This window comes from Sitophilus oryzae, unplaced genomic scaffold, assembly GCF_002938485.1.
Source record: "Sitophilus oryzae breed Bouriz unplaced genomic scaffold, Soryzae_2.0 scaffold_1396_pilon_pilon, whole genome shotgun sequence".
Classification (NCBI taxonomy): Eukaryota; Metazoa; Arthropoda; class Insecta; order Coleoptera; family Curculionidae; genus Sitophilus; species Sitophilus oryzae.
The window spans coordinates 6255973-6276091 of record NW_022146055.1 but is presented as its reverse complement, the minus strand read 5'-3'; the positions used below and the strand labels follow the sequence as shown (position 1 = coordinate 6276091).

At 31.8% G+C, this 20119-nt stretch overlaps 1 protein-coding gene across 1 annotated transcript; it reads right to left on the bottom strand.

The window, feature by feature from the left end:
* Positions 1-279: 279 nt before the first annotated feature.
* Positions 280-3579, bottom strand: LOC115875953 (SWI/SNF-related matrix-associated actin-dependent regulator of chromatin subfamily B member 1). The gene is made up of 7 exons (XM_030891559.1): positions 3346-3579; positions 3099-3289; positions 2889-3048; positions 2681-2828; positions 2411-2622; positions 583-770; positions 280-521 (listed from the first exon to the last, which is right to left on the bottom strand). Exons 1-7 carry the CDS (start codon positions 3424-3426, stop codon positions 386-388), a joined length of 1116 nt encoding a protein of 371 aa, XP_030747419.1. The 5' UTR covers positions 3427-3579; the 3' UTR covers positions 280-385.
* Between the last annotated feature and the right edge of the window lie 16540 nt (positions 3580-20119).

Here is a 20119-nt window from a genome sequence, read left to right as displayed (position 1 = left end):
TAGTAGATTAAATTTACAAGAAAGAAATTCCAGAGGTTTTCAAAATTTTGGCAAATTTTTTTTTTGGAAATTTTGAGTGAAATATCTGGGTTATTTTGGATATATGTATTTGAAAAAACGGTAAAGAGAAAATATGTTTCTTTTATCGAGATCTACCAGCCCTGAAAATATTTGCACTTATTTTAAGACTCACCCTGTATAGTATATAGCCTGCAATTTATTCCATTCAATTAATACTCAATGTTTAATTAAAAGTTAATAACAAGGAAAAAACAAAACTATTTATGTTCTATAGTTTATTAGCGTCTAAAGAATAATTATTTCTAGACAAATTGTAATTCTTATAATAATCCAGAATTCATTTAATATTAAATAATAATATTTTTTACCAACCGGGGGTAGTATTGGCCAATCGTCGTATTCTTCTGGTATTTCTGTCTTGATCTCTTATTTTCTTCTCCATTTCAGCATCCGTTAATGTTTCCAAAAATGGAGCCCACTGATCAGATTCAGAAGGAGTTCTAAACAAACCAAACCAAATCAAGAGATATTTTTATGTGCTGATTGTTTAATTTAATATACCTAAAGGGAACTTCAACTGTAGGTAGAGGCGCTTCACTAAAAGCGTAAGTCCTTTGATGCCAGCTTAGTTGCCCCCTTATAGAATATGCAATAGCTGTAACAAATTCACCTCCTAGACCTAATTCTGAACATAATTTCAGAGCAAAATCTTCAGGATTGTTTTGTTTCTCACTCATATCCCATTCAACCTATAAATATTAAAAAGTTACACAGGATCCTACAACAGTGCATCAGGAATCTATGGGTTCTACAGGGACTGGCCTTAGGCACCTGTAGCTCCAATAATAAAAATTTCAGGAATTTTGTTTAAGTACACTAAAGTATATTATGTACATATTAGGATGTATTTAAAATGTTGGTTTAAAAAATACTTATGCGGTTTGAAATTTTGATGCAAAATCTGGCAATACCGCTCAGAAGAAATGTTCCCACCCATACCCACCCAACTTTTTTCTCTTTTTAATACATTTGATTTGCCATTAAGCTGCCTACATCACTGTCTTACACGTTAAAATCCTATACACAGAGTTGACCTGTCCCGATGTGTATATAAAATGCTAATGTTTATCTGTGTCGTCTCTACTGAAGTAACGACTTGCTCTAGAAAGTTGCTTTTTTTACTAAAAGCTAGCTAATTGGCTCTTCTAAAAACTGTCGTCGCCGGATTTTTTGTTTTTCATTTAATTAAAAAAAATAAAAAGTATTTTTTTCCTGATGCCGTGGCGGATGCGCCAGGCTTCAACTAGTATTATAATACCGTATGATCGAAAAAAAACGAATAAAAAAAAATATATAAATTAATAAAAATACAAAAAATGTCATGAAATCAAAACTATGCCAGGTATCTACTATTTACTACAGTTGGTCTGTACTTATTTTCCTATAAATATCATAACCATACAGAATGTTTGTATGAAAATGTATGCCAAAGTTTCTAAAATATAAAATAGTTTATTTTTCGTTTTTCTAAATGAAATAGTATTCCTCTGTTAGATGAAGAACTAAATACTGAAAATATTTTGTATTTAAAGTACCTATTTCAAAAATTTTTTAACTGTTTTGCTGATATAATATTTTGGGTTTTTCAACAGTAATTTGTTATTAAACCCACAATGATTTTAGTCTGGTATTTTGCCTTTGAAGTAGTAAGCTATAATATGTGTAATAAAACAGCGAATATTTGCAAAACCGCCTAACATTTTAACCTACTTTAAATACATTTTTTATATTTTTTAATACTCCAACTAACAAAGAAACAATATACAGGGTGTTTTAATTTGCAACAGATGATTAAAAATAAATGTGTAGTGTCAATCATCTGCTGACGATGCTAACATGTTTAGCGAAAAGCATGTTCAGTGCAAAAGTAAAGTGTTTTGGTGTATTGTGGTAAATAAATTAAACAGTACACTTGTACTGGGCATTTCAAAAAAGTATAAATGCGTAAAGGTAATTTTCTAAATGGAACACCCTGTACGCCTTTGCATTTTTGGCCTCCTTTATGATCACATTATGTTATCCTAAGTTAAGATATTCAGGGTAATATCTCTCTTTCAACATCTTTTTAATAAATTATCTACATAATGTAGAAACACCATGTTGTTTTGATTTCAGGATATTTCATTTTTATTTTAATAATTTTTAAAAAAATGCTTTTATGTAAAACTATCTATGTTAATAAAAGCAATTAATATCACATAAAATATATTACAGTCCTTAAGATGAAAAACAAAATCCTCTATAGTTTTATTCTTCAAAAATCTGTATATTGAGTCACTATGGATTTAACTTTTAAGAGGTATGGATAAAATATTGACTTTTTCCTTACTTGATCAACTAATGATGTATTCCCAACATGGATATTTAATTTCACAATAACTCTTTGATCAGAATTCTCTTCTATAATACTAGGAGGTTCGTTAGGAAAAGCTTCCAGTTGTTGACGGATAGCTTGAGCTATCGCTGGCACAAAAGTAAGAGGATTCAGATCTAAATCGTCACACAAAATCTCAGCAAATTGTTCTGGTGTTATGAGACTTTCTAAAAGAAATTAATAAAAATAAATATTTAGGAAAAAAGTACGTTTAAGCAAACTTACCATTTTTATTCCACGTAAAAGTATCTCTTAGTTTTTGACCTTCAATTTCCATATCAAGTCGAATTGGAACAAGCAATTCGTGCTGACAACCATTCTCTTGATTTAGCTGTGGATCTGTATCATCAAAGCATAGCGGAAATGTTCTTACCTATAAAATGTTATATAATTCTGTAATCATAACTGAAATTGACAAATATGTAATACAAACTTTTTTGGCAGCAACTCTATTACGGTTAATAGGTGTCGCTTGAGGAACTGCATCCAAATGACTTGAATTTGGTAAGGATGGAACCCATTGCAAATTCTTTTTGCTCTTACCTTCGCGTGGTAGAGGAGGATCACTGGTATGAACCGAAACAGCCTTATATCTAAAATTATTAAAATTAAAATATATTAAACAAAGCAATATTTACTTTACTTGTCATCGTTCCCTTCTATAATATCCTCTACTTCTGTAGCTCTAAGTAAAGAGACACTACTTGCAAGACAATGCTGTGAGAGTCCTAAGTCAATTAACTTTTTCCTTTCTTCATTTGTTATAGCCCTTCTAAACATTCCAGGGTATCGTTTATAAAGAGAACCCCTAAAGAGTCTTAGGTAGTTTCCAACCTAAGAATATCAATAATTTGTTTAAATAATAATAGAAACATTTAGTATTTACGTACTTCGGATCCGACACAGTAATATTCTCCATTTTCTTCCAGTTGGAAACTGATTGGTTTATCACCATAAGTTCGAAGACTCATTTTTAATATCTGGATGTATAAATTTTTATTTTAAATTACAAATAGTATGAATAAGAAACAATACAGCTGTATAAAATAAATTTTATGTAAAATGCAAAACTATCAAACCGGATCAAACAACACCAACAAACAAATCTCAAATTGACAAATGACAACTAACATTGACAATTTGACAACTTGATGCCAAACGAAGTTCCAATGTTGCCAGTTTTTGGTTTGGTTTCTTTTCTTTAGAAAAATTCCCTAGAAAAATTACATTCGTTTCCAAGTTTCCTTCATTGAATAAAGAATCTACATAATATAAAATGCTAATGTTTATCTGTGTTGTCTCTACTGAAGTAACGACTTGCTCTAGAAATTTGCTTTTTTTACTAAAAGATAGCTAATTGGCTCTTCCAAAAACTGTCGTCGCCGGACTTTTTGTTTTTATTTAATTAAAAAGAAAAAAAAAGGTATTTTTTTTTCTGATGTTGTGGCGGATGCGCGAGGCTTCAACTATACATAATATAAAATCCTAATGTTTATCCGTGTCGTCCCTAGTCCCTAGTGAAGTAACGACTTGCTCTAGAAAGTTGCTTTTTTACTAAAAGATCGCTAATTGGCTTTTCTAAAAACTGTCGTCGCCGGACTTTTTGTTTTTTATTTAATTAAAAAAAGTATTTTTTTTTCTAATGTTGAGGCGGATGCGCCAGGCTTCAACTAGTATTATAATACCGTATGATCGAAAAAAACGGCGTCCAGTTGGCTTGGAAATGACGATCGATGACATTTCCCACATAATTTTACATATAAAATGACAGCGATCTTCATTTCATAGCCATCGCTGACGCCGTTTTTATTCGATCATACGGTATAAAATGCTTCAATAGATCACAAAATTACATTTGCAACAATATCGCAAATCGCAATTCCTAAAAATTCAATCTCCCTGATAGAAATCACGGTCCCAGTTTACAAAATCACAATCGCAGCAAAATCGCAAATCGCAATAACATCGCAAATCGCAACAAAGTCAAAGACAAAGTCACAAATCGCAGCTATAGTAATACTGGTTGCCTAAATTGAAACTCCCAAATAAAAGAAATCACAATCGCAGGTTGCAATCGCGATTTTAAATTCGCTGCGATTTAATCGCAGTTTGCGTTAAGTTAGGTTGTGAACTGTTATACTGAACCAAAATCGCTGGATACGCAACTACTACGACCCAGGGTGTTATCTTTTAAATTACTTTGTAGATTTTTTTCTAGTGGCGAATGTAGAATGTAGAATGAGTAAGAGGGGGGGGGGGTTAATCACTGCGACCTTAAAGATCTATTGTGCCCCCGTCCTTGAGTCATCACACAATCTATAACCCATCATACCTCTGTTGTAAAGGGGACAGGGTAATGCCATCTTCCCCTGACAACATTTCTTCTTCCGAGGGTACACACCCTTCCACGGTTGGAGTTTGGCCCTCCGTGCCGCTCTTCACAGTTGAGGACCTTGCCTCCGGCTGAGGAACCCGTGAGGTGGAGGCTGGAGGATCTGTCTCCAGCCAACCAAACCACCTCTTTAACTTGGTCTCTCCTTATTAGACCTGATACTGGTGTTGTCCCGTATCTATAATAGAGGATATGTCCCTCTTCCTCTATTGCCTCCCCTCCTCAAATCCAATTTGAGATCAATTCCTATTGTGAGGACCTGACCATGACCCTCCTCCATCAAGTTGATGACTCGCCAACTCGATGTCCTTACATTCTGACCTTGGATAAGGTTCAGCAGGTAGGTGGTGTCTTTCCCCTTGGTCCTCGGCAGAAAGACCGTTATGGCCGCCCCATTAAAGATGTTTTCTCCCTTCACTGCAACCAGTTCCGGCCCTTGCTAATTTTTAAGCTTAGGTGCGATTTCCACCAACCAATTCGCCGATTCTTGAGATACACAATCTATGAGGATCATGCCCACCCGAAAGTGTATCCCGCAAAACGCAGCTGACCCACATTTTGTAGATCGTTCTGTTGCGATCCGATCGCCACTACTTTGTCCAGTATAGCCTCTTCTAGAGACGTTTGCTGGTCGGTGGTCAGAGCAACCTCTGGGAAATCCTTTGGTAGCACCGCCATTTTCACTTGTCCAGCAATAGCGGCAAAGCTGGTGATACATCCCTGCTTGCCTCCCGGTGTTGGACGGCTTTCCATCCAAGCTTTTTTCTCTCCCTGCCGGAGAAGAGGTGAGAGGTTCTCGCTCCCTCTTTTACCCTTTGATGGAGATGAGTCAGGTTGTTTCTTGGTTTCTTTACTCTCCTCTTTTCGGAGGAGTGTTTTCGCTTTTGCTTCCTCTGGAGCAAGTCCTTCGTGGTGCAGTCGGAGTTATCTCCGTGCTTCTGCTCCCCTAAGACCTACTCTCCGAGGATAGTCTAGCCCGCCTGGTTGACTCAAGCCGGGTAGACGAAACGGTAGCTTATGTCACTTATTGGGTCTAGAGGTAGGCTCCCGACCCTTGCTGGATAAGGTGGTAACTTGTGTACTACTTGTGGAGGATGATCCCATGCAAGTGTCAGCGGCCCCTCCTGTAGTTTCCTTTGGATTTGGTCCCTTGGAACTTTCATTTGTAATGTTCCCATCAGTGTCGCTAGGGGCTTCCCCACAGCTTCAGCGGTGGTGGTTTTTCCTTTTTTTTTCTAGTGGCGAAAGACCCATGAGTCTTTTCATGAGATTCTCACAATAATTAAATCTATGCAATTTACTGTTGAATCCGAGGTTGAATCGAACAACTTCAATTATTATTATTATTATTTTCAGATTATCGATAAATTAGGATATTTATAATTTATCGCTTAACTGTCCGCAAATAAGCTGGCGAATAATTTATGCAAGGTATTGTAAAATGCACATGGAATTCAGAATATAATTGATCCTAAAATCTTACTTTGGACGACTTTCCAGTACGACCTTTTAAATATTAGATAACTTCTTTTTAGCGAAAGCGCAATTGATTCCCGGGCAATACCCAGCCCCTGTTGGATTACAAATGTTACATAAAAATGTACATGTGAAATTCTGTAATATTAAATAGTTTTATTTTAATAATAGGTATTTCACATATCTAACTAGTGTAATAATGTAGGCGAAGAAGCTGCATTGACAACTAATTATGCTTTTGTGCAATCTAAAATTCAAACCAAACGAAGCAACGGCGAAGCTTCCATTGATGCGGGTGATGATCTTCTAAATATTCAGTGGCGGCTCGTGGTCGTTATTGTAGGGAGGTCAATATCTAAAAATATTGCGTCGATTTTTTTTAAGACGCGCCCTCGGACGCTCCCAAATTTAATTGGTTTCTTACAAGGTACTTGTACGTTCAGTTAAAGGAAAATAAATCTAAAAATAATTATAAATCCTATTAAAATGAAACCTCCCTTTACATTTTTAAACAGGGGGTTTAGTGCCATTTCACTGAAAATACAGTCAATGTTCTTTACACAAATTTTCCACGGTAGGATTTAAAATACACATAAATAATAATGTCACAAAAATATAAATGCATTTATACACAATTCAAAAAGTTTTATTTCACATTTCCTTTATATTTTAAGTCAATGCGGCGTTCTTTCTTTAAACGTTTTTCGAAATTCAAGCAATTTTCTTTTAACCGCACGATTTCACAAACTAAACACCATGTTGTCTATTTTAAAATATCTGTTCCAGAATCAGTCAACCACAGTTCATCATTTATCCATAACCAGAAAATTATGAAATATTACCTACACCAATTTCGCGCTACACCTCAAACTAGATGGGATTTCTTTCGATATTAAATTAATTAATTATTAATTATTCGTATTTATTCGTATTCAGAAAAATTAAAAACTATTGAAGAAGGACGTCCAAAGCCATATTTGGGATATTAATACTAAATTAAAAACGTGTATTCGTCATTTTAGTGAAAAATGTTTATAAAAGTGAACACTGGCTATGTGGTTGTAAGGCACTCAATAAACTTTTTTGTTGGCTTTGTCTACTATTTTATCTACACAGCTTTGTTTTTTTACCTAAATTTAGTTCTTTTTTTAACTTGGTTTGATTATTTTTTAAGCTGTTACATTTTTTGTATATTCTATTTTTGTAACTTCAAAATTAAAGACTTTAATAAAAAAAAAGAAAAAACAAATTATTGTGTTGACAAAATGTTAATTGCAGTTACTTATTACATCCCCGTGTATTGATGACACGCTACGCCGCTGAAACCAAGCCATATCCAGGCTTGGTCATTTGGGGAAATTGTACTGATATAAATAGAACTTTTCTACTACAAAAAAGATGTATCCGAAATATATTTGAGATAAGCCGTTAGATAGAAGGGTATATTGATGCTTACAGCAAGCGCGGTTTTAGGGAAGGGGTGATGGGGGTAATTAGCCGTCCCCTAGACCGACCAAACTTCAAAAAAAAAAAAAATTAGTAAGTTTAAATTTCTAGCTAGGTATATTCTTTGAGTTTAAAGCTTCATTCAGAACCTCGAAATCAGTGGAATAAATTAGTAGTTTCAATTAGTCGTAGAAGTTTGTACACCTAATTTTAATGTAAGCATTCAGAACGTTATAATTAATGGTAGTAATTTTCAATTAGTGGAAAAAGTTAACAAACTTTTGACTTTTCCACTAATTATACTTTAAAATTTGCGACAAATGTCATTTTGTCCTTTGATTATCATCCGTCATGACAAAATTTGGTTAGACATCAAAAGTTTATTGTTTTATAAGCTAAATATTTGGCTTTCTCTATGGATACCACTGACTACTGGAAGCTGTTGCTAGGATCATCTCCTGGAAACTTATATGGTGAAATTTTGATAAAATAATTTAGTATACACTAAAAACACGGTATGTCGCTAGTGGTAGGAAAAATAATTTTTAGAGGTTACTAGTTTATTTGGTTGCCTGTGATATGCATATACAAGGTGTTTCCTAATTAATCTAAAAAATAAAAAAATCGTTAGAAAACGAATTAAGGCGGGCTCTTAATAAGTATATTTATTTTTTTCTCGACAACCGTTTGATGAACAAGAAAAACTCAAAAGATCAATTTTGTTGAAAAAGGCCTTAGGGCCCGACCACATAAAAAAATAGACCCTGAATAAAGTGCAATTGAACTTTAAAGCTTCATTCAGAACCTCATAATTAGTGGAATAAATTAGTTGTTTCAATTGCACTTTATACTTTTGAGTTTATGATCATTCACAATGTTTACAAGAAAAAATCAAAATAAATTAAGCCGCACGCTACTGACTCGAATCTGCCGTAACTGTGTGTTGTCGCTGAAAAAACTACGACACTGGTTACTTTCTGCTGATGGAAACGCAAATGGCGGCGTGCGCGAGGATATGCGCGTAGCGTTCCCGCCAAAGCGAGTTAGCCTGCCGACTGATTTATATGCCGTGATTTTACTATTAAGTTCCATATCTATCTTAATAGTAGATTATTTTCTTTTATCTATGGCTAGGATATTCTATTAATTTTAATTGTGTCAGATATTGTGTTTTTTAAACATTGTGAATGATCGTAAACTAAAAAGTATAAAGTGTAATTGAAACCATAAGATAATTGAAACTACTAATTTATTCCAGTAATTGCGAGGCTCTGAATGAAGCTTTAAGCTTGTGATCCTAGCAGCAGCATGCGTTAGTCAGTTGTTTCACCGGAGAAAGCCTAACATTTAGCTTATAAAACAATCAACTTTTGATTTCTAACCACCTAACCACAATTTCTCTTGACGGAAGTTAATCAAAGGCCAAAATGACATTTCTCGCAAATATTGAAAAGTTAAAAGTTTGATAACTTTTTCTACTAATTGAAAATGTCTACCAATAATTTTGACGTTCTGAATGCCTTACATTCAAATTAAAGGAACAAACTTCTACGCTAATTGAAACCACTAATTTATTTCACTAATTGCGAGGATCTGAAACTGAACGAAGCTTTACATTATCTTAAACGTGAAATAAAAATATTTCCTTTAGCAATTTGTTATTGTACATCATATTTTTCTTAGGATTGGGAAGATTTTTTAGCACTAATAAATAATATTCAAAATTAAAATTCGGTGTACCTACTGAAAACGTCATTTTTTTGTGTTCGAAAGAGAACTGAGACGCAACACCAGGGTTGGCATGATTTACATCGTGATTTAAATCAAGTGATTTTTTTAATTTTAATCATGTGATTTAAATCAAAGAAATAATGTTATTGAAACTTTCTAATAAATCGAAAAATAACTGTAAAATTTATAAAAATGTATCCTAGAAAACTAGAAAAAATATTTCTATGACAGATATATTATAACAGATAATAAATCGAAAAATAATTGTAAATGTTATAAAATTTTATAAAAATATCTATTCATCAATTTAAATGTTGGACCTATTTTTGAAGTAATTTCGTGTGAATCCATTAGACCGCTAAATGCAGGGATCCGGGATTTATTTTAAAATTTATGTATAAGTGGCATAAATTCGCTGTTCGAATACATATCATTCGCAAAGTCTACTGCCAGAACTAGGTTCTTCTAATATAGAGACTATATCTTCATTCCCGAGAATCTATAATCGTTGTCAGAAAATGTCTTGTTTTATATTTTTTTTGAGATGGTTGTATATTTTCAAATTCCTACCGACATTTTGATCTGCAATAAGTACTTTATACCGTATGATCGAAAAAAAATGCCGTTCAGTTGGCTTGGAAATGACGATCGATGACATTTCCCATATAATTTTACATATAAAATGACAACGATCTTCATTTCATAGCCATCGCTGACGCCGTTTTTATTCGATCATACGGTACTTTGACATTAGATAATGCATACTAATTTCATTCTCGACTATTTCCAAACAATTATTAGGTGTAAAAATTATACTTTTTTTGACGATGCTGTACCTTTGAAGGACCATCGTAAAGCTATTCCGACGTGACAGGGAGGCACAAAAAGTACATTTTTACTCGAATAGAACATACTATTTCTTTTAAAATATTTCAAATAATTTTTTAATCAATTTCAAACTTTGCAAATAATATAAACAGTAATCGAGCAACAATTTGTACACTCGTCGAATTTGACACTTAATATCAGTTTAATAATATATTTTTGTACTTTTGTGTTTAGGCGCAACAGTGCTTTACTTTTATGCCTAGGCGTTAAAATGACAAAAGTTAATATTTTTGAGATGTTTGAAAAAAAATCCTTTTGATCTGAAGCGAGCGACTTTTTTGCGGAATATATTGGTGACCGATGTGGAAAAATGACACGCGCCATAGAATTGTTAATGTTATCGGTATCAGGCAGAGTTATAAAGATTTAGCCATTCAGGATAGGACTTTAATTGGAAATAGTCCTATATAGTCATTTGGAAATCCAATTTAAATATTGTTTTGAATTAAAATCAAAAAAATCTGATTTAAATAAAAAAATCTGATTTAAATAAAAAAAATCATGATTTTTTCCAACCCTGCGCAACACTATCTATGTCTCCGACCCCATTAGCATCACGTGAAAGTCCATCGATGGTTTCGATGATCACGGCTCACATCCACATGTTAGAAAACTCATTTCCCGGCCGAATCTCGTCATCTATGCTCGTCATAACAGAATTTTACGAAGTTCGGTTAGGAGCTCTGATTTATGTATGTCGACAGTATTAAAAATAAATTATTATCTATCTAGGCTAGAAAGAAAAACTTAAAATGTTGTTTTTTTTGTGAGAAAAATCGCGGTCCAACGTGTGCTGCCGCCCTACGCTTCCCTCACGAACTAGAGACTTGAATTTCGCATTGCGAAGTTCGAATGGGGGAAAACATTTCGCCGTTTCAGTAGCGAGTTTTCGCCAGGCACGAGTCGATCTTTCAGCCGCCCAACGTCACGTTTCAGGACATTTATATCTCTGTTTGGTTTGATATATCGGGTGTGCCAAAAAAGTGCCGTGAAAAAATCGCGACGTTCACTCTATTGATTTTTTCTCGTTTGTTGTTAAAGACGAACGGTATTTTTTAAGTGAAGAAGATTATAATCAATTCGCGGTAAGTTGGGGAAAGTTTGAAGTGCGCTTCTTCTTTAATTTATCCCTAGAGGGAAAATGAACGGCTTTGATGAACACTTACTATTCGTTGGTAATTCTTGTTGTTTTCTATATGTGTTTTAAGGCATTTTTAATTATCTATTATACTTTTTAAGTAATTATCCAAACAATATAATATTTACAAATATTTCTTGTTGCCATTAATTTAATAAAGAATGTAAATTGTTATTTTTTTTAAACGTTTTACCTATAAATAATTTTGTATGTCCCCCGATCGTCTTTTCATGAGAAAAAACATTTTTATTATTAACATTTTGAGAAAAATACATTTTTTCTTGTTTTAAAATGGTTAATCTCGTTTATACCTTTCCAAGTTTTCGTACCGCTTTAGAGAAAAATATGAAAATAGAGATGATTTTTTTTTAAATTCCAAAAATTATAACACGTTCCTATGATAATATGAATATTTGGTTTTCAATCTTTGATAGATAGTTATTATTAGTTTTGATTCACGTCATATTTTTTGCTATTTTAATATACACAAAATTTGTTTGGTTCATTGCTATGGAAAAAATAATTATAAATTTTGTGCTTCTTTAATACTGTATAATCGAAAAAAAAAACGGCGTCCTGTTGGCTGGAATATAATGATCGATGACATTTCCCATATAAATTTACATATAAAATGACAGCGATCTTCATTTATAGCCATCGCATGGTATTTTCAAAGATTAAAATATATGACATCAATCAAAATGAATAATAATCATCTATCAAAGAATGAAAACAAAATGATATTCCCATAGAAACGCGTTTTGATTTTTTTGGAATTTACTATATTTTTTATTTTTCTCTAAAACGGTATGGAAAAGTATAAACGGTATTAAACCATTTTAGAACAAGCAAAGACTTTTATGGATTTTTTTCTCCAATTTTCCATTTTTCTCAAAAAGGTACCTATTAAAAATATAAAATTAATGTATTAAATATATTCTAATAATATTAATAGTACCGTATGATCAGGGGCGGGTACAGGAATTTATTTTAGGGGGGGCCCAAAATAAAAAGTAATGTAGAATATGCTTTTTAGGGCGCTATTTTTAACCCAAAAGCCTAAGATTTAACCCAACCTACAGATTTTAGGGGGGGCTCGGGCCACATGGCCCCCCCCCCTCTGTATCCGCCACTGCGTATGATCGAATAAAAACGGCGTCAGCGATGGCTATGAAATGAAGATTGCTGTCATTTTATATGTAAAATTATATGGAAATGTCATCGATCGTCATTTCCAAGCCAACTTTACGCCGTTTTTTTTCGATCATACGGTATTATATTATTATTAAAAGTAATAATAATTTACTATATTAATTAGCTATAGACAGAAAAATTAGCTAAACTCAACTCATTAATTGCAGTTTTTATATTGACATTTTATATATTTATTTTTTGATATCGTGTTATTAGATACAGCTATAGAGTGTTATATGAGTGTTTTTAATAGATTGCCTACTTAACTTAAACAAATTTTATTTGAACAAACTTTTCATACCTTTATTAGGCTTTGTTGTAAATTAATAAAAATACACTCTTTTTTAACTGTTTCAGTTAGACATACTTAATTATAAAAGTACCTAGATATACTTAATTATAATTTTTATAATTAAGTGCATTAGCGTAACTAGCAATTCACGCTGGGGTGGGCCTGGGGGGGAGGGGCTGGGGTTGAGCCCAGGTGGGGCCCGTGGTTGAGCCCAGGTTCAGCCCATTAAAAATGAAAAATAATTTTAAAAAACACATTTTTTGAATAAAACGTTTACATGAATTTCTCTATCAATAAATTTCATAGACTTGGTTATCAAACCGTGTTCTCGTAGATTACTTAAATACCTACAAATTTAAAAAAAAATAAAAATTAACACATTTTTTGTAAACAACAAAATTATATTAACTAAACAAAACTAAAAACGTCATTTTTACTGCATCACAAGCAAATAAAAATTAATACATAGCCAAGAGTCATAATTCAGGATTTCTCTGGGGGGTGCCCATCAGGGGGGGGGGCGGCACCCGCGGGCAACCCTGTAGTTACGCCATTGATTAAGTATATCTAACTGAAACAGTTAAAAAAGAGTTTATTTTAATTTATTAACAACGAAGCCTAAAATATAGGTATGAAAATACCTAGATCTACTTAATTATAATTTTTATAATTAAGTATATCTTTTTATAATTAAGTGTATGAAAAAGTTAAAAAAGAGTTTATTTTTATTAATTAACAACAAAGCCTAAATAAAGGTATGAAAAGTTTTTTGAAATAAAATTTACTAGCTTCCTTTAATTATAGATTGCTGCAAATCTCTCTCTCTCTCTCTCTCTCTCATACTATTATATCTCATACTAACTATAACATGTAGTAATGAGTTTTGGAGAATATAGTTAGAATATGAAAATAAGGTGGGAGCTTATAAAAAATCTATTTTTCGTGATGCCAAGACTAAGAAAGTTCTCTTATTATTTAACTTATATTTATTATATTAGTTAAATGGATTTATTACAGATTATATCTAACAGATTAAAGTTATTAGTTAAATATGCTAATAAATAGTTTACACAAATCTACTAAAAAAAGTTTTATATTTTAAATTTAGTATCAGACATTTTTACTTTCGCTTTCTACTTCTAGTGCAAACTCCTTTCTATATATTTCAAGTTTTATTTTCTAATCCATTATCTTTTCGGTGTGTAAACTTATAAAATCTGCGTAAAAACTTTGTAACTAGTTTAACTAATGTTAGATTCAATAAAGTTGAAAAGTATCTATTGTATCTTTATGTTTTTTTAATAAAATTTAATATTAATAATTTTTAGATTAATGCATTTTCTAAGTTAATATGGTAATTATTCATATTTTTTGGTTAATAATGTAATATTGTGAATGTTTATCAATAAACTTAATTTCAACCAAACCAATCCAAACGAAACCAAATCAAATTTCAAAGGAAAAATAGAAATTTTAATTGTATAGGTATTCGATCGTGAGAGTAAATACAAGTATTTTATTAAGGCTAGGTGCTGACATATAATTTAAAGTCGTCCGATTATTTAGTTGCAGAAGTTGGTCTTAAGAAAGTTTGTAATTTAATTTTCTATTGAGTAAAAATTATTTTTAAATGTTGTGGTTTAAAATTTGAGAAATCATAATTTTTTGGAATTAGATTTGTGTGTCTGGTAACGTTCTATTCTTGTTTAGTTTTTCTATATTTAGTGTTCATTTTTGACAAGTTTTATGTCAATTTTTAGTAAATGACGTTTAGGGTTTGACCTCGTCAAAATTATCATCGATTGTCATTCTCCAGTCGTCTTTGACGCCGTTTTTTCGGTCATACGGTATTATCCTTAATGTTAATAATAATTATTATTCTATTTATTTGAGTTTTTCCGATTTTTCATCAGTATAATATTATTTATAAAAAGATCGATACAATATGGTATCGAGATTAAAATTATTTGAAAAATGTTTTTAGGACCTAAAATTCCTTTCTTTCTGTCTAAAGATTTTTTCCGTATAATTTAACAAAATGGTGATCAAAGAGAAATTTAAAATGTTGTCTCATCCGAAGTTTTATTCTTTAATTAACTCAAAGGGATGATATAGTTTCCTTTTGATATTTCTTTCACGACATTTTTATGAACACCAATCTTGTTAGCTTTGAATAATTTGTACACAAGTTATCTGATTGTAACGTGGGGCAGTTGCCGTCCGAACCGTGTCACTGCCTTCAATTTTTACTCCTATTGAGCGTAAAGAAGTTTCATTTCAATAATGTATAACTAACTAAACTTTGAATTGAGAAAATTAAATAAACTTTTATGTGAAAAATAATCTATAATCCTAGATCATTATATACTTACGTGGATAAGTAAATCACTAGGGAAACAATCGCAAAAATATCAACAACTTCCATTTATCTTCTTTTTTTGTTGCACACACGGTGCTTCTACTTTATCTATCCTTGTCGAGGACCTATAGTCCATGCGCCAAATTTGAACATTAATTTGTAAAATGCATATATTTGAACAATAAATTGAATGTTTACTGTCACAAAAATTAAATTATATAAAATATAATAAGAATATCAATATTCTTAGAAAATCTAACCAGAAAGTATGCAAGTGGTTTAATATAAATAAAAGAACAACTGAATACTTTACTTGCCTATGGAAATATAATTCGGGGACATTTATATTAGAATTTCCACACACCAAACACTTTCTAGTCATTTTTACGAGAAAAATATAATTACACAAATTTAAAATTAATTTATCATTGAACACACTTGCATCCTTGGTTATATAAAAGCGGTCGATAAAAGAGTAATTAATACAATTTTTAAAATAAAAAACGCAAAAAACAAGCGTCGTTACTAGTCGTTACACAATGGAAATAAGATGACATATGATATGTTTATGACATATGATTGTGACAAGATTATGACAATATGATAACCTAACCGTATAAAATTGTGATTATTTTGGAAATACTTGCACCTCTTAATGCGCATGCGCAATGTAAGGTCCTCGGGAAAGACAAACCTAAAACCTATAGTCTGTCCAACGACAAAATCCTTGACAGTGATAGATGTGTCTGTCATTTTATTTTCAAATTAGTTTATTTTATTTTACAAAGAATTAAGTTGGTACAACTGGAACACATAGCAGAAACCTGGCAGAAACTTAATATATTTAAAATTTGAATGACAAGTGATTACTTCAAAATATTGTGAAAAAAACTGTTTAGAATGGAGAAAATCTAATCGAGTTATTTTATTAAAAACAATTACAGTATGTGTTAATACAAAACAAGCAAAGGTTTATTTAAAAAAAACCACCACATACCAAAAAAGATATAAAAAAGATTTCCGGCTTTCAAGCTCAAGCAACTTCCTGCATTTATTGTTAATTTATCAATATAATTATTCAATATAATTATTATTTACCTATCGTGTGCTGCTATTTTACAGACACTCCAGTTTTTGGTATCATAATATACAAGATAGTATACAAACTTTATTGGTGGCTAATACATCTCTCTGGGCATAATTTCTGGCAAACTGTCTCTGGCTGTCTCTGAACACCGAATATTAACTGTAAACTATGGTCTGGGTCAACACTTATTTTTCCCGCGAGTTTTCCTCCACTTAATTTTAAAAACACGAAACACACGTAATAATACAGTCCAAAATACAAAATATTTAACATTTCTATTTGACATAATTTGACACAAAATTATAACCTATAAATTGGCAAGAGTTTGACAACTCTCAAAAATTTTAAGACGAGTTTACACGCATCGGCATTTGTTTGTTGTTCATCTTTCCGTCAAACCAATAATGTTGAAATATGATTTGTCATTTTTGAAATAAACCAATAAAACTGGTTAAAAACAACAAGAGATGACACATGAGGATTTACATATAAACCCATCCATAGTAAACTTAAAAAATATTAGAAACTTTTTTTAGTACAATAAATTGATTGGTATGGGACATCATCTGCTTTTTTTCTGTCATCGTCTGTCGAAATCTTACCGGAGAAAAAAAAACAGAGTATATTGAACATTTTATAAGTGCAATAAAGAAAGTTTGAAAATGGCATGTCGTGATGTTGGAGACATATTTTTATGCTAAACTTATGGCGTTGATTTATCCACGTAAGTATATACAGATAGATCAAATAGTAAGTATATACAGAAAATCTGAATAGGGATAATATTTTATTCCTTCAGGTATTCAAGAAAAGATTTCAATGCAAACTAGTGACACTAAAAGATCAAAAAAAAGTTTCTTCTTATGAGAAAAACTATTAAGTGACACAGCTTGTTCGTGACGTAGTAAAAAGTGCCGTTATAGGCCGGATTTTCCTCCAGATCGGCGTCAAGAAGTCTATATGAAGTCGGGGCTGGATATTCGGAGTTCGCATCTTTGGCGAAATGTGTTTTGGGAATAAATCTGGGGGATGCTAACGAGATTACTTGCTAGTTTGCCGGAGTTATGGAGCATACTAATTCCACGCGGATATTTTCGTTTTTCCCGGTCATATTTATTCCAAAGATATTTTTAAGGAGGTTTATCGGGTTTTGAGGGGAGTCAGGGTCACAGTGGGGACTCTGTGTTTTTATTATGGGATCTAGAATCCGTTACCAACGTAAAAAAATAATATTATTGGAAAAAAAAATATTCTTCTTTCTTCGTCTTCGTCTTCGTCTTTACAAGAGAAAAAACCTTTTTATTATTGATATGTTAAGAATCAAGACATCAAATTTCATTCAAATATGGACGTTAATTCATAAATTATTAAAAAAAACCTAAAGCTTCATTCAGAACTTCGCAATTAGTGGTGTAAATTAGTGGTTTCAATTACACCTTAACTTTTTAGTTTACGATCCTTCACAATGTCTAAAAAACACAATTAAAAGTAATAGAATATCCTTGCAACAGAGCTTGCGGTAGCCAGTAACTGGTTACCGCAAGCTTACTATTGTTAGTTACTTTATCCCCTTATTTTGTTCTATATCCCTAAAATTGGCTCAATGCACAGCTAATAGACACATTTGTTCTATATCCAAATCTAAAATCACTAATATCTTTTAAATAAAGCTTCTAAAAGTAAAATAAATACATATGTTTGATAGGTTTTTATATTATCATTAATTTATATGTTTAATAGAACCATTTTGGTATATAGTGTTCCCGGATATCCAGTTTAAACTTCAAACTTTGTTTTCTCAGTTTCATCGAAATGGTCTATAGAACAATTTTATTCTAGGGTGACGAGTTGTTTCCATAGAGAAAGCCCAATATTTAGCTTATGAAACAATAAACTTTTGATTTCGAACCATAATTTCTCTTGACAGGTGATAATCAAAGGCCAAAATGACATTCCCCGCAAATTTTGAAGTATAATTAGTGGAAAAGTTAAAAGTTTGTTAACTTTTTCTACTAATTGAAAATGACTACCACTAATTTAGACGTTCTGAATGCTTACATTGAAATTAAAGGAACAAACTTCTACGCTAATTGAAACTTCAAGCTTAAATAATAATGAAATTTCTACACTCTTTATTTATTGTGTATTTTTTATATAAACCTTTTCGTCATTTACAAGCCAAACTTGATGCTTTTTTCGATCGTATTGTATTGTACCATACGATCGAAAAAAAATGACGTCAAAGACGGCTGGAGAATAACAATCAATGGTAATTTTGGTGAGCTCAAGCCCTAGATGTCATTTACTTTGCCTGTACCCTTCTTTATTTTCTTATGGCGCTCACTGCCAGTTGGCCTTAGGAAGGTTGTATTTTTTATATTGAGTAAAATTTATTTTTAAATGGTGTAGTTTAAAATTCGAGAAAAAATATTTTTTTGGAAATAGACTGGTGTGTCTGGAAACCTTTTATCCATTTTTTAATTTTTCTACAATTATTGTCAATTTTTAACAAGTTAGGTATGTCAATTTTTAGTAAGCGACGTCTAGAGATTGGCCTCGTAAATATAATTGTTAATAATTGTTATTTCCTACCTTTTTTTGATGCCGTATCTTCAACGTTCGCGATTCCAGATTTTTCTGTATTTTTTTTTGTTTTTGATTGGATTTATGATATATTCTTTGTCAACGCTAACGAGGGATCGTTATAAAAATAATATAAAATTGTATCAGAGACATAAAGAGCCAATAGATAAAAGGACGTCTCTTCTTTGTAGTACCAGTATAATGTTTCAAAACAAGATCCTAACATTATATATGTAAAATGAAAGGTAAGGAAAAATACCGATGGTATCACAAAACCGACTACGGAGAAAACAATGATTAATATTGCCAAATACACCATGTTCAGATACAAAAAAATATTACTGTGTGCGTTATTATTTGGATGTTTGTTATCTATACTAATATATAAAATCCTTAAGTGACTGACATACTGATTAATCACGATCCTGCTCAAAGCCTCAACGTAAGAAGCTCAATTTTGGCATACAGGTTGATTTTAGGGTGTAGAGGTTCGATAAGAAGGGATTTTTCGAAATTCCAGTTCCAAGAGGGTGAAACCACCCCTCAAATATTACAATATTTTTTATTTAAAAAACGGTCAAGTTACCGAAAAAACACTTAAACAGGTATATTTTATTTTGTTTTTTTACATATTTTAAGATTTTTTAAAAATGTATACAGGGTGTTTTGAAAAATCTGGTCATTGATTAATCGCGATCCTGCTTAAAGCGCTTGACGTAAAAAGCTGATTTTTGGAAAACAGATTGACTTTAGGGTGTAGAGGTTCGATAAGAAGGGATTTTTCGAAACTCGAATTCTAAGGGGGTTAAACTATCCCTCAAATATTAAAATATTTTTTTATTTAAAAACCGGTGAGTTTTTCGGAAAAACTCTTAAACACGTATATTTTATTTTGTTGTTTTACATATTTTAAGATTGGGGTGTTTCATAAAATATGACCATTGACTAATCACGATTCTGCTTAAACTGCTTGACGTTTAAAGCTGATTTTTGGCTTGGAGGAGGGGTTTCTCGAATCTCAAATTCCAAGAGGGTGAAAACGCCCCTCAAATATTACAATATTTGTTTGTTTAAAAAA